The 16372-nt window shown below is 39.2% G+C and overlaps 1 protein-coding gene across 1 annotated transcript in view; it reads left to right on the forward strand.

The window, feature by feature from the left end:
• The window catches only part of LOC118380858 (cysteine protease ATG4B-like), a 29480-nt gene that overhangs the window by 12097 nt on the left and 1011 nt on the right, over positions 1–16372 (forward strand). The window contains exons 8-12 of the mRNA XM_052466691.1: positions 4197–4387; positions 4601–4679; positions 15534–15679; positions 15931–15987; positions 16264–16360. Coding sequence (XP_052322651.1) covers positions 4197–4387; positions 4601–4679; positions 15534–15679; positions 15931–15987; positions 16264–16360 — 570 coding nt within the window. The remainder of the gene's footprint in view (positions 1–4196; positions 4388–4600; positions 4680–15533; positions 15680–15930; positions 15988–16263; positions 16361–16372) is intronic.

A 16372-nucleotide genomic window follows, 5' to 3' on the forward strand; every position in this document is an offset into this window, starting at 1 on the left:
GGAGGGGCTATCAACTGTTAGTCCTACTCATACATGGTTAAAGAGGAGGGGCTATCAACTGTTAGTCCCACTCATACATGGTGAAAGAGGAGGGGCCATCAACTGTTAGTCCCACTCATACATGGTGAAAGAGGAGGGGCCATCAACTGTTAGTCCCACTCATACATGGTGAAAGAGGAGGGGCTATCAACTGTTAGTCCCACTCATACATGGTTAAAGAGGAGGGGCTATCAACTGTTAGTCCCACTCATACATGGTGAAAGAGGAGGGGCTATCAACTGTTAGTCCCACTCATACATGGTGAAAGAGGAGGGGCTATCAACTGTTAGTCCCACTCATACATGGTGAAAGAGGAGGGGCTATCAACTGTTAGTCCTACTCATACATGGTGAAAGAGGAGGGGCTATCAACTGTTAGTCCCACTCATACATGGTGAAAGAGGAGGGGCTATCAACTGTTAGTCCCACTCATACATGGTGAAAGAGGAGGGGCTATCAACTGTTAGTCCCACTCATACATGGTTAAAGAGGAGGGGCTATCAACTGTTAGTCCCACTCATACATGGTTAAAGAGGAGGGGCTATCAACTGTTAGTCCCACTCATACATGGTGAAAGAGGAGGGGCTATCAACTGTTAGTCCCACTCATACATGGTTAAAGAGGAGGGGCTATCAACTGTTAGTCCCACTCATACATGGTTAAAGAGGAGGGGCTATCAACTGTTAGTCCCACTCATACATGGTTAAAGAGGAGGGGCTATCAACTGTTAGTCCTACTCTTACATGGTTAAAGAGGAGGGGCTATCAACTGTTAGTCCCACTCATACATGGTTAAAGAGGAGGGGCTATCAACTGTTAGTCCTACTCTTACATGGTTAAAGAGGAGGGGCTATCAACTGTTAGTCCTACTCATACATGGTGAAAGAGGAGGGGCCATCAACTGTTAGTCCTACTCATACATGGTGAAAGAGGAGGGGCTATCAACTGTTAGTCCCACTCATACATGGTGAAAGAGGAGGGGCTATCAACTGTTAGTCCCACTCATACATGGTTAAAGAGGAGGGGCTATCAACTGTTAGTCCTACTCTTACATGGTTAAAGAGGAGGGGCTATCAACTGTTAGTCCCACTCATACATGGTTAAAGAGGAGGGGCTATCAACTGTTAGTCCTACTCTTACATGGTTAAAGAGGAGGGGCTATCAACTGTTAGTCCCACTCATACATGGTTAAAGAGGAGGGGCTATCAACTGTTAGTCCCACTCATACATTCATACAGTTCTGTATTGCGTGTAGTCCAGTATACTCAAGCCAAGGGCTTTTATGGACCAATCTCTGCCATAATAGTAGATGGGAACAGGCTATTGAGATGAGTGAGCTGGACTGTAATTCAAGCTGACCTCCTGTCCTGTTCCCCAGAGTGGTTGTGTATGTACAGACGTGTACAGGCACTTCGGAAAGTATTCCTCGTTTTGTTTTACAGCCTTATTCTAAAATTGATCGAATATATATTTTTTTCCCTCATCAATCAACACACAATACCCCATAATGGTAAAGCGAAAACAGGTTTTTAGACATTTTTGCAAATGTGTATTAAAACAAAATGGTGACCAACAACCCCGATGGTCACGCTGACAGAGCGCCTGAGTTCCTCTGCAGAGATGGTTGTCCTTGTTCGAGGGTTCTCCCATCTCTGCAGCACTCCACCAATCAGAGTGGCCAGATGGAAGCCACTCCACCAATCAGAGTGGCCAGACGGAAGCCACTCCACCAATCAGAGTGGCCAGACGGAAGCCACTCCACCAATCAGAGTGGCCAGACGGAAGCCACTCCACCAATCAGAGTGGCCAGACGGAAGCCACTCCACCAATCAGGCCTTTATGGTAGCGTGGCCAGACAGAAGCCACTCCACCAATCAGGCCTTTATGGTAGAGTGGCCAGACGGAAGCCACTCCACCAATCAGGCCTTTATGGTAGAGTGGCCAGATGGAAGCCACTCCACCAATCAGGCCTTTATGGTAGAGTGGCCAGATGGAAGCCACTCCACCAATCAGGCCTTTATGGTAGAGTGGCCAGACGGAAGCCACTCCACCAATCAGGCCTTTATGGTAGAGTGGCCAGACGGAAGCCACTCCACCAACCAGGCCTTTATGGTAGAGTGGCCAGACGGAAGCCACTCCACCAATCAGGCCTTTATGGTAGAGTGGCCAGACGGAAGCCACTCCACCAATCAGGCCTTTATGGTAGAGTGGCCAGACGGAAGCCACTCCACCAATCAGGCCTTTATGGTAGAGTGGCCAGACGGAAGCCACTCCACCAATCAGGCCTTTATGGTAGAGTGGCCAGACGGAAGCCACTTCACCAATCAGGCCTTTATGGTAGAGTGGCCAGATGGAAGCCACTCCACCAATCAGGCCTTTATGGTAGAGTGGCCAGACGGAAGCCACTCCACCAATCAGGCCTTTATGGTAGAGTGGCCAGACGGTAGCCACTCCACCAATCAGGCCTTTATGGTAGAGTGGCCAGACGGAAGCCACTCCACCAATCAGGCCTTTATGGTAGAGTGGCCAGACGGAAGCCACTTCTTCAGTAAAAGGCACCTGACAGCCCACTTGGAGTTTGCAAAAAGGCACCTAAAGGACTCTCAGACCATGAGGAACAAGATTCTCTGGTTTGATGAAACCAAGATTGAACTTTTTGGCCTGAATGTCAAGTGTCACGTTTGGAGGAAACCTGGCCCCATCACTTTGGTGAAACATGGTGGAGGCAGCATCATGCTATGAGGATGTTTTTCAGCGACAGGGACTGGGAGACTAGTCAGGATTGAGGCAAAGATGAACGGAGCAAAGTACAGAGAGATCCTTGATTAAAACCTGCTATAAAGCGCTCAGAACCTCAGACTGGGGCGAAGGTTCAAGTTCCAGCAGGACAACGACCCTAAGCACACAGCCAAGACAATGCAGGAGTGGCTTCGGGACAAGTCTCTGAATGTCCTTGAGTGGCCCAGCCATAGCCCGGACCCCGATCTACCATCTCTGGAGACCTGAAAATAGCTGTGCAGCGATGCTCCCCATCCAACCTGACAGAGCTTGAGAGGATCTGCAGAGAAGAATGGGAGAAACTCCCCAAATACATGTGTGCCAAGCTTGTAGCGTCATACCCAAGAAGACTCAAGGCTGTAATCGCTGCCAAAGGTGCTTCAACAAAGTACTGAGTACAGGGTCTGAATACTTATGAAAATGTGATATTTCAGTTTATTTGAAATAAACCCCGGTGTTTTTGCTTTTTCATTGAGGTATTGTGTGTAGATTGATGAGGGGGAAAAATATATATTTAATCCTTTTTTAGAATAAGGCTGTAATGTAACAAAATGTGGAAAAAGTCAAGGGGTCTGAATACTTTCCCGAAGACACTGTTGGTAACGTTGCTGTTCTCCTCAGAGCGGTTGTGTACTGTTGGTAACGTTGCTGTTCTCCTCAGAGCGGTTGTGTACTGTTGGTAACGTTGCTGTTCTCCTCAGAGCGGTTGTGTACTGTCGGTAACGTTGCTGTTCTCCTCAGAGCGGTTGTGTACTGTTGGTAACGTTGCTGTTCTCCTCAGAGCGGTTGTGTACTGTTGGTAACGTTGCTGTTCTCCTCAGAGCGGTTGTGTACTGTTGGTAACGTTGCTGTTCTCCTCAGAGCGGTTTTGTACTGTTGCTAACGTTGCTGTTCTCCTCAGAGCGGTTGTGTACTGTTGGTAACGTTGCTGTTCTCCTCAGAGCGGTTGTGTACTGTTGGTAACGTCGCTGTTCTCCTCAGAGCGGTTGTGTACTGTCGGTAACGTTGCTGTTCTCCTCAGAGCGGTTGTGTACTGTTGGTAACGTTGCTGTTCTCCTCAGAGCGGTTGTGTACTGTTGGTAACGTTGCTGTTCTCCTCAGAGCGGTTGTGTACTGTCGGTAACGTTGCTGTTCTCCTCAGAGCGGTTGTGTACTGTCGGTAACGTTGCTGTTCTCCTCAGAGCGGTTGTGTACTGTTGGTAACGTTGCTGTTCTCCTCAGAGCGGTTGTGTACTGTCGGTAACGTTGCTGTTCTCCTCAGAGCGGTTGTGTACTGTTGGTAACGTTGCTGTTCTCCTCAGAGCGGTTGTGTACTGTTGGTGACGTTGCTGTTCTCCTCAGAGCGGTTGTGTACTGTTGGTAACGTTGCTGTTCTCCTCAGAGCGGTTGTGTATGCCCTGGCTGGACTATGGTGGAGCAGCGTGTGTGGATCTGTCAGAGCGTAACGGCTGCCTGGAGGGGGCCTGCGCCCTGGCTGAGGACGAGACCGCTCTCTGGAACCCCCTGCTCCTCCTCATTCCTCTCAGGCTGGGCCTAAGCGATATCAACGAGGCCTACATCGAGACCCTGAAGGTGGGCCAGAGAGAAAGAGCTTGGTCCCAGATCTGTTTGTGCTGTCTTACCAACTCCTTCGGTTGTTGTCATGCCATGAGAGTTGGCTATATAACACAAACGTATCTGGGGCCAGGCTAATATTCACCAATGAAACTAAAGTGTAATGATATTTTTTACGTGTATACAGCCAGGTCAAATTCTGTCCCCTCTCTCTGTGTCTCTTGTTCACAGCAGTGCTTTCAGCTGCCCCAGTCCCTGGGTGTCATCGGAGGGAAACCCAACAGTGCCCATTACTTCATAGGCTATGTTGGTATGTCCTGTACACTAACATTACTTCATAGACTATGTTGGTATGTCCTGTACACTAACATTACTTCATAGACTATGTTGGTATGTCCTGTACACTAACATTACTTCATAGACTATGTCCTGTACACTAACATTACTTCATAGACTATGTTGGTATGTCCTGTACACTAACATTACTTCATAGACTATGTTGGTATGTCCTGTACACTAACATTACTTCATAGGCTATGTCCTGTACACTAACATTACTTCATAGGGTATGTCCTGTACACTAACATTACTTCATAGGGTATGTCCTGTACACTAACATTACTTCATAGGCTATGTTGGTATGTCCTGTACACTAACATTACTTCATAGGCTATGTTGGTATGTCCTGTACACGAACATTACTTCATAGGCTATGTCCTGTACACTAACATTACTTCATAGGGTATGTCCTGTACACTAACATTACTTCATAGGGTATGTCCTGTACACTAACATTACTTCATAGACTATGTTGGTATGTCCTGTACACTAACATTACTTCATAGGCTATGTCCTGTACACTAACATTACTTCATAGGGTATGTCCTGTACACTAACATTACTTCATAGGGTATGTCCTGTACACTAACATTACTTCATAGACTATGTTGGTATGTCCTGTACACTAACATTACTTCATAGACTATGTCCTGTACACTAACATTACTTCATAGACTATGTCCTGTACACTAACATTACTTCATAGACTATGTCCTGTACACTAACATTACTTCATAGACTATGTCCTGTACACTAACATTACTTCATAGACTATGTTGGTATGTCTTGTACACTAACATTACTTCATAGGCTATGTCCTGTACACTAACATTACTTCATAGGCTATGTCTTGTACACTAACATTACTTCATAGGCTATGTCCTGTACACTAACATTACTTCATAGACTATGTCCTGTACACTAACATTACTTCATAGGGTATGTCCTGTACACTAACATTACTTCATAGGGTATGTCCTGTACACTAACATTACTTCATAGGGTATGTCCTGTACACTAACATTACTTCATAGGGTATGTCCTGTACACTAACATTACTTCATAGGGTATGTCCTGTACACTAACATTACTTCATAGGCTATGTTGGTCTATGGTCTCTAGTTATTTATATCCAGTCTATAGTCTCCTCTAGTTATTTATATCCAGTCTATGGTCTCTAGTTATTTATATCCAGTCTATTGTCTCCTCTAGTTATTTATATCCAGTCTATGGTCTCCTCTAGTTATTTATATCCAGTCTATTGTCTCCTCTAGTTATTTATATCCAGTCTATGGTCTCTAGTTATTTATATCCAGTCTATGGTCTCCTCTAGTTATTTATATCCAGTCTATGGTCTCCTCTAGTTATTTATATCCAGTCTATGGTCTCCTCTAGTTATTTATATCCAGTCTATAGTCTCCTCTAGTTATTTATATCCGGTCTATGGTGTCCTCTAGTTATTTATATCCAGTCTATGGTCTCCTCTACTTATTTATATCCAGTCTGTAGTCTCCTCTAGTTATTTATATCCAGTCTGTGGTCTCCTCTAGTTATTTATATCCAGTCTATAGTCTCCTCTAGTTATTTATATCCAGTCTATGGTCTCCTCTAGTTATTTATATCCAGTCTATGGTCTCTAGTTATTTATATCCAGTCTATGGTCTCTAGTTATTTATATCCAGTCTATAGTCTCCTTTAGTTATTTATATCCAGTCTATGGTCTCCTCTAGTTATTTATATCCAGTCTGTGGTCTCCTCTAGTAATTTATATCCAGTCTATGGTCTCTAGTTATTTATATCCAGTCTATAGTCTCCTCTAGTTATTAATATCCAGTCTATGGTCTCCTCTAGTTATTTATATCCAGTCTATGGTCTCTAGTTATTTATATCCAGTCTATAGTCTCCTCTAGTTATTTATATCCAGTCTATGGTCTCCTCTAGTTATTTATATCCAGTCTATGGTCTCCTCTAGTTATTTATATCCAGTCTATGGTCTCCTCTAGTTATTTATACCCAGTCTATAGTCTCCTCTAGTTATTTATATCCAGTCTATGGTCTCCTCTAGTTATTTATATCTAGTCTATGGTCTCCTCTAGTTATTTATATCCAGTCTATAGTCTCCTCTAGTTATTTATATCCAGTCTATGGTCTCCTCTAGTTATTTATATCCAGTCTATGGTCTCCTCTAGTTATTTATATCCAGTCTATGGTCTCCTCTACTTATTTATATCCAGTCTATGGTCTCTAGTTATTTATATCTAGTCTATAGTCTCCTCTAGTTATTTATATCCAGTCTATGATCTCCTCTAGTTATTTATATCCAGTCTGTGGTCTCCTCTAGTAATTTATATCCAGTCTATGGTCTCTAGTTATTTATATCCAGTCTATAGTCTCCTCTAGTTATTTATATCCAGTCTATGGTCTCCTCTAGTTATTTATATCTAGTCTATGGTCTCCTCTAGTTATTTATATCCAGTCTATGGTCTCCTCTAGTTATTTATATCCAGTCTATGGTCTCCTCTAGTTATTTATATCCAGTCTATGGTCTCCTCTAGTTATTTATATCCAGTCTATGGTCTCCTCTAGTTATTTATATCCAGTCTATAGTCTCCTCTAGTTATTTATATCCAGTCTATGGTCTCCTCTAGTTATTTATATCCAGTCTATGGTCTCCTCTAGTTATTTATATCCAGTCTATGGTCTCCTCTAGTTATTTATATCTAGTCTATAGTCTCCTCTAGTTATTTATATCCAGTCTATGGTCTGCTCTAGTTATTTATATCCAGTCTATGGTCTGCTCTAGTTATTTATATCCAGTCTATGGTCTCTAGTTATTTATATCCAGTCTATGGTCTCTAGTTATTTATATCCAGTCTATGGTCTCTAGTTATTTATATCTAGTCTATGGTCTCTAGTTATTTATATCCAGTCTATGGTCTCTAGTTATTTATATCTAGTCTATGGTCTCTAGTTATTTATATCCAGTCTATGGTCTCTCGTTATTTATATCCAGTCTATGGTCTCCTCTAGTTATTTATATCCAGTCTATGGTCTCCTCTAGTTATTTATATCCAGTCTATGGTCTCCTCTAGTATTTATATCCAGTCTATGGTCTCCTCTAGTTATTTATATCCAGTCTATGGTCTCTAGTTATTTATATCCAGTCTATGGTCTCCTCTAGTCATTTATATCCAGTCTATAGTCTCCTCTAGTTATTTATATCCAGTCTATGGTCTCTAGTTATTTATATCCAGTCTATGGTCTCCTCTAGTTATTTATATCCAGTCTATAGTCTCCTCTAGTTATTTATATCCAGTCTATAGTCTCCTCTAGTTATTTATATCCAGTCTATGGTCTCCTCTAGTTATTTATATCCAGTCTATAGTCTCCTCTAGTTATTTATATCCAGTCTATGGTCTCCTCTAGTTATTTATATCCAGTCTATGTCTCCTCTAGTCTATGGTCTCCTCTAGTTATTTTATTTATATCCAGTCTAGTTATTTATATGGTCTCCTCTAGTTATTTATATCCAGTCTATGGGCTCTAGTTATTTATATCCAGTCTATGGTCTCTAGTTATTTATATCCAGTCTATGGTCTCTAGTTATTTATATCCAGTCAGTCTAGTTATTTATATCCAGTCTATGGTCTCCTCTAGTTATTTATATCCAGTCTATGATCTCCTCTAGTTATTTATATCCAGTCTGTGGTCTCCTCTAGTAATTTATATCCAGTCTATGGTCTCTAGTTATTTATATCCAGTCTATAGTCTCCTCTAGTTATTTATATCCAGTCTATGGTCTCCTCTAGTTATTTATATCTAGTCTATGGTCTCCTCTAGTTATTTATATCCAGTCTATGGTCTCCTCTAGTTATTTATATCCAGTCTATGGTCTCCTCTAGTTATTTATATCCAGTCTATGGTCTCCTCTAGTTATTTATATCCAGTCTATGGTCTCCTCTAGTTATTTATATCCAGTCTATAGTCTCCTCTAGTTATTTATATCCAGTCTATGGTCTCCTCTAGTTATTTATATCCAGTCTATGGTCTCCTCTAGTTATTTATATCCAGTCTATGGTCTCCTCTAGTTATTTATATCTAGTCTATAGTCTCCTCTAGTTATTTATATCCAGTCTATGGTCTGCTCTAGTTATTTATATCCAGTCTATGGTCTGCTCTAGTTATTTATATCCAGTCTATGGTCTCTAGTTATTTATATCCAGTCTATGGTCTCCTCTAGTTATTTATATCCAGTCTATGGTCTCCTCTAGTTATTTATATCCAGTCTATGGTCTCCTCTAGTTATTTATATCCAGTCTATGGTCTCTAGTTATTTATATCCAGTCTATGGTCTCTAGTTATTTATATCCAGTCTATGGTCTCTAGTTATTTATATCTAGTCTATGGTCTCTAGTTATTTATATCAGTCTATGGTCTCTAGTTATTTATATCTAGTCTATGGTCTCTAGTTATTTATATCCAGTCTATGGTCTCTAGTTATTTATATCCAGTCTATGGTCTCCTCTAGTTATTTATATCCAGTCTATAGTCTCCTCTAGTTATTTATATCCAGTCTATAGTCTCCTCTAGTTATTTATATCCAGTCTATGGTCTCCTCTAGTTATTTATATCCAGTCTATTGTCTCCTCTAGTTATTTATATCCAGTCTATGGTCTCCTCTAGTTATTTATATCCAGTCTATGGTCTCCTCTAGTCATTTATATCCAGTCTATAGTCTCCTCTAGTTATTTATATCCAGTCTATGGTCTCTAGTTATTTATATCCAGTCTATGGTCTCCTCTAGTTATTTATATCCAGTCTATAGTCTCCTCTAGTTATTTATATCCAGTCTATAGTCTCCTCTAGTTATTTATATCCAGTCTATGGTCTCCTCTAGTTATTTATATCCAGTCTATGGTCTCCTCTAGTAATTTATATCCAGTCTATGGTCTCTAGTTATTTATATCCAGTCTATAGTCTCCTCTAGTTATTTATATCCAGTCTATGGTCTCCTCTAGTTATTTATATCTAGTCTATGGTCTCCTCTAGTTATTTATATCCAGTCTATGGTCTCCTCTAGTTATTTATATCCAGTCTATGGTCTCCTCTAGTTATTTATATCCAGTCTATGGTCTCCTCTAGTTATTTATATCCAGTCTATGGTCTCCTCTAGTTATTTATATCCAGTCTATGGTCTCCTCTAGTTATTTATATCTAGTCTATAGTCTCCTCTAGTTATTTATATCCAGTCTATGGTCTGCTCTAGTTATTTATATCCAGTCTATGGTCTCTAGTTATTTATATCCAGTCTATGGTCTCTAGTTATTTATATCCAGTCTATGGTCTCCTCTAGTAATTTATATCCAGTCTATGGTCTCTAGTTATTTATATCCAGTCTATAGTCTCCTCTAGTTATTTATATCCAGTCTATGGTCTCCTCTAGTTATTTATATCTAGTCTATGGTCTCCTCTAGTTATTTATATCCAGTCTATGGTCTCCTCTAGTTATTTATATCCAGTCTATGGTCTCCTCTAGTTATTTATATCCAGTCTATGGTCTCCTCTAGTTATTTATATCCAGTCTATGGTCTCCTCTAGTTATTTATATCCAGTCTATGGTCTCCTCTAGTTATTTATATCTAGTCTATAGTCTCCTCTAGTTATTTATATCCAGTCTATGGTCTGCTCTAGTTATTTATATCCAGTCTATGGTCTCTAGTTATTTATATCCAGTCTATGGTCTCTAGTTATTTATATCCAGTCTATGGTCTCCTCTAGTTATTTATATCCAGTCTATGGTCTCCTCTAGTTATTTATATCCAGTCTATGGTCTCCTCTAGTTATTTATATCCAGTCTATGGTCTCTAGTTATTTATATCCAGTCTATGGTCTCTAGTTATTTATATCCAGTCTATGGTCTCTAGTTATTTATATCTAGTCTATGGTCTCTAGTTATTTATATCCAGTCTATGGTCTCTAGTTATTTATATCTAGTCTATGGTCTCTAGTTATTTATATCCAGTCTATGGTCTCTCGTTATTTATATCCAGTCTATGGTCTCCTCTAGTTATTTATATCCAGTCTATGGTCTCCTCTAGTTATTTATATCCAGTCTATGGTCTCCTCTAGTCATTTATATCCAGTCTATGGTCTCCTCTAGTTATTTATATCCAGTCTATGGTCTCTAGTTATTTATATCCAGTCTATGGTCTCCTCTAGTTATTTATATCCAGTCTATGGTCTCTAGTTATATCCAGTCTATGGTCTCCTCTAGTTATTTATATCCAGTCTATGGTCTCTAGTTATTTATATCCAGTCTATAGTCTCCTCTAGTTATTTATATCCAGTCTATAGTCTCCTCTAGTTATTTATATCCAGTCTATGATCTCCTCTAGTTATTTATATCCAGTCTATGGTCTCCTCTAGTTATTTATATCCAGTCTGTGGTCTCTAGTTATTTATATCCAGTCTATGGTCTCCTCTAGTCATTTATATCCAGTCTATGGTCTCCTCTAGTTATTTATATCCAGTCTATGGTCTCTAGTTATTTATATCCAGTCTATAGTCTCCTCTAGTTATTTATATCCAGTCTATAGTCTCCTCTAGTTATTTATATCCAGTCTATGGTCTCCTCTAGTTATTTATATCCAGTCTATGGTCTCCTCTAGTTATTTATATCCAGTCTATGGTCTCCTCTAGTAATTTATATCCAGTCTATGGTCTCTAGTTATTTATATCCAGTCTATAGTCTCCTCTAGTTATTTATATCTAGTCTATGGTCTCCTCTAGTTATTTATATCCAGTCTATGGTCTCCTCTAGTTATTTATATCCAGTCTATGGTCTCCTCTAGTTATTTATATCCAGTCTATGGTCTCCTCTAGTTATTTATATCCAGTCTATGGTCTCCTCTAGTTATTTATATCCAGTCTATGGTCTCTAGTTATTTATATCCAGTCTATGGTCTCTAGTTATTTATATCCAGTCTATGGTCTCCTCTAGTTATTTATATCCAGTCTATGGTCTCCTCTAGTTATTTATATCCAGTCTATGGTCTCCTCTAGTTATTTATATCCAGTCTATGGTCTCTAGTTATTTATATCCAGTCTATGGTCTCTAGTTATTTATATCCAGTCTATGGTCTCTAGTTATTTATATCTAGTCTATGGTCTCTAGTTATTTATATCCAGTCTATGGTCTCTAGTTATTTATATCTAGTCTATGGTCTCTAGTTATTTATATCCAGTCTATGGTCTCTCGTTATTTATATCCAGTCTATGGTCTCCTCTAGTTATTTATATCCAGTCTATGGTCTCCTCTAGTTATTTATATCCAGTCTATGGTCTCCTCTAGTCATTTATATCCAGTCTATGGTCTCCTCTAGTTATTTATATCCAGTCTATGGTCTCCTCTAGTTATTTATATCCAGTCTATGGTCTCCTCTAGTCATTTATATCCAGTCTATGGTCTCCTCTAGTTATTTATATCCAGTCTATGGTCTCTAGTTATTTATATCCAGTCTATGGTCTCCTCTAGTTATTTATATCCAGTCTATAGTCTCCTCTAGTTATTTATATCCAGTCTATGGTCTCCTCTAGTTATTTATATCCAGTCTATGGTCTCCTCTAGTTATTTATATCCAGTCTATGGTCTCCTCTAGTAATTTATATCCAGTCTATGGTCTCTAGTTATTTATATCCAGTCTATAGTCTCCTCTAGTTATTTATATCCAGTCTATGGTCTCCTCTAGTTATTTATATCCAGTCTATGGTCTCCTCTAGTTATTTATATCCAGTCTATGGTCTCCTCTAGTTATTTATATCCAGTCTATGGTCTCCTCTAGTTATTTATATCCAGTCTATAGTCTCCTCTAGTTATTTATATCCAGTCTATGGTCTCCTCTAGTTATTTATATCCAGTCTATGGTATCCTCTAGTTATTTATATCCAGTCTATGGTCTCCTCTAGTTATTTATATCCAGTCTATAGTCTCCTCTAGTTATTTATATCCAGTCTATGGTCTGCTCTAGTTATTTATATCCAGTCTATGGTCTCTAGTTATTTATATCCAGTCTATGGTCTCTAGTTATTTATATCCAGTCTATGGTCTCCTCTAGTTATTTATATCCAGTCTATGGTCTCCTCTAGTTATTTATATCCAGTCTATGGTCTCCTCTAGTTATTTATATCCAGTCTATGGTCTCTAGTTATTTATATCCAGTCTATGGTCTCTAGTTATTTATATCTAGTCTATGGTCTCTAGTTATTTATATCCAGTCTATGGTCTCTAGTTATTTATATCTAGTCTATGGTCTCTAGTTATTTATATCCAGTCTATGGTCTCTCGTTATTTATATCCAGTCTATGGTCTCCTCTAGTTATTTATATCCAGTCTATGGTCTCCTCTAGTTATTTATATCCAGTCTATGGTCTCCTCTAGTCATTTATATCCAGTCTATGGTCTCCTCTAGTTATTTATATCCAGTCTATGGTCTCTAGTTATTTATATCCAGTCTATGGTCTCCTCTAGTTATTTATATCCAGTCTATGGTCTCTAGTTATATCCAGTCTATGGTCTCCTCTAGTTATTTATATCCAGTCTATGGTCTCTAGTTATTTATATCCAGTCTATAGTCTCCTCTAGTTATTTATATCCAGTCTATAGTCTCCTCTAGTTATTTATATCCAGTCTATGATCTCCTCTAGTTATTTATATCCAGTCTATGGTCTCCTCTAGTTATTTATATCCAGTCTGTGGTCTCTAGTTATTTATATCCAGTCTATGGTCTCCTCTAGTCATTTATATCCAGTCTATGGTCTCCTCTAGTTATTTATATCCAGTCTATGGTCTCTAGTCATTTATATCCAGTCTATGGTCTCCTCTAGTTATTTATATCCAGTCTATAGTCTCCTCTAGTTATTTATATCCAGTCTATGGTCTGCTCTAGTTATTTATATCCAGTCTATGGTCTCTAGTTATTTATATCCAGTCTATGGTCTCTAGTTATTTATATCCAGTCTATGGTCTCCTCTAGTTATTTATATCCAGTCTATAGTCTCCTCTAGTTATTTATATCCAGTCTATGGTCTCCTCTAGTTATTTATATCCAGTCTATGGTCTCCTCTAGTTATTTATATCCAGTCTATGGTCTCCTCTAGTTATTTATATCCAGTCTATGGTCTCCTCTAGTCATTTATATCCAGTCTATAGTCTCCTCTAGTTATTTATATCCAGTCTATGGTCTCTAGTTATTTATATCCAGTCTATGGTCTCCTCTAGTTATTTATATCCAGTCTATAGTCTCCTCTAGTTATTTATATCCAGTCTATGGTCTCCTCTAGTTATTTATATCCAGTCTATGGTCTCCTCTAGTTATTTATATCCAGTCTATGGTCTCCTCTAGTAATTTATATCCAGTCTATGGTCTCTAGTTATTTATATCCAGTCTATAGTCTCCTCTAGTTATTTATATCCAGTCTATGGTCTCCTCTAGTTATTTATATCCAGTCTATGGTCTCCTCTAGTTATTTATATCCAGTCTATGGTCTCCTCTAGTTATTTATATCCAGTCTATGGTCTCCTCTAGTTATTTATATCCAGTCTATAGTCTCCTCTAGTTATTTATATCCAGTCTATGGTCTCCTCTAGTTATTTATATCCAGTCTATGGTATCCTCTAGTTATTTATATCCAGTCTATGGTCTCCTCTAGTTATTTATATCCAGTCTATAGTCTCCTCTAGTTATTTATATCCAGTCTATGGTCTGCTCTAGTTATTTATATCCAGTCTATGGTCTCTAGTTATTTATATCCAGTCTATGGTCTCTAGTTATTTATATCCAGTCTATGGTCTCCTCTAGTTATTTATATCCAGTCTATGGTCTCCTCTAGTTATTTATATCCAGTCTATGGTCTCCTCTAGTTATTTATATCCAGTCTATGGTCTCTAGTTATTTATATCCAGTCTATGGTCTCTAGTTATTTATATCTAGTCTATGGTCTCTAGTTATTTATATCCAGTCTATGGTCTCTAGTTATTTATATCTAGTCTATGGTCTCTAGTTATTTATATCCAGTCTATGGTCTCTCGTTATTTATATCCAGTCTATGGTCTCCTCTAGTTATTTATATCCAGTCTATGGTCTCCTCTAGTTATTTATATCCAGTCTATGGTCTCCTCTAGTCATTTATATCCAGTCTATGGTCTCCTCTAGTTATTTATATCCAGTCTATGGTCTCTAGTTATTTATATCCAGTCTATGGTCTCCTCTAGTTATTTATATCCAGTCTATGGTCTCTAGTTATATCCAGTCTATGGTCTCCTCTAGTTATTTATATCCAGTCTATGGTCTCTAGTTATTTATATCCAGTCTATAGTCTCCTCTAGTTATTTATATCCAGTCTATAGTCTCCTCTAGTTATTTATATCCAGTCTATGATCTCCTCTAGTTATTTATATCCAGTCTATGGTCTCCTCTAGTTATTTATATCCAGTCTGTGGTCTCTAGTTATTTATATCCAGTCTATAGTCTCCTCTAGTTATTTATATCCAGTCTATGGTCTCCTCTAGTTATTTATATCCAGTCTATAGTCTCCTCTAGTTATTTATATCCAGTCTATGGTCTCCTCTAGTTATTTATATCCAGTCTATGGTCTCCTCTAGTTATTTATATCTAGTCTATGGTCTCCTCCAATTAAAATAGATACTTCATGCTTTGCACTATTGCGACCCTCTGCTCACTCGGAGCTAAAAGTCGAGCTTCAATGGCTCTGTTGAATGGTCTCGTTCTGCTAAGTAGAGCTTGTTGTCCTGCATCTGGCCCCCCAGGAGAAGAGTTGATCTACCTGGACCCCCACACCACCCAGCCTGCAGTAGAGCCCTGTGAGGACAGCCAGGTCCCAGACGACACTTACCACTGTCAGCACCCGCCGTGCCGCATGCACATCTGTGAAATAGACCCCTCCATCGCAGTGGTAAGAGAACCAGACGCTTAGGGCTATGAGGTCAAAGGTAGAGCAAAACTTCAGCTTGCGTACACTTTTCCCAAGCAGCAGGTATATCTTAAAGATAGCATTTAGCTAAATATTGTTTTGCTGAGCACTATTTGAAGTGAATTGACTAAACGTTGTCTCTCTACGTTGTGGTTAGGCGTGATTTCAGTTCTAGACATTAGTGTTTTGTTGACACAGTAAATCAGATGTTTGTCCTTTTCTTCTGACCCCAGGGTTTCTTCTGCAGAACGGAGGACGACTTCGATGACTGGTGTCTGCGCTTCCGAAAGGTGCTGTACGCCGTTTCATCAAAGGGATACAAATATAGGAGATTTTCAATTCACCTCGGCACTAAACCTCTTTTCAGAACCGTTAGGGGTGTCAGTTGTCCCCGCTGAAGAAAAAAAAAAATGTTATTTTTAACCTGAAATGGGTCAACCTGGTTAAATAACTGTTAACTTCATCGGGGCAGTGGTTTTGTTGTGGTTCGGTGTGTCAGGTCCTGCGAGCATCGACTCCTCCCAGGGTGAAACTGATCATTATTTTTCTGCCCCGTCTTTCTTCAGTTGTCCCACACTAGAGCAGGCCTGCCCATGTTTGAACTGATAGACTGGCAACCATCTCACTTCGCCTGTTCTGTAGATGTACTCAACCTCAACCCTGGTAAACATCAAA

This window comes from Oncorhynchus keta, chromosome 1 (genome assembly GCF_023373465.1).
Source record: "Oncorhynchus keta strain PuntledgeMale-10-30-2019 chromosome 1, Oket_V2, whole genome shotgun sequence".
NCBI classification, from domain to species: domain Eukaryota; kingdom Metazoa; phylum Chordata; class Actinopteri; order Salmoniformes; family Salmonidae; genus Oncorhynchus; species Oncorhynchus keta.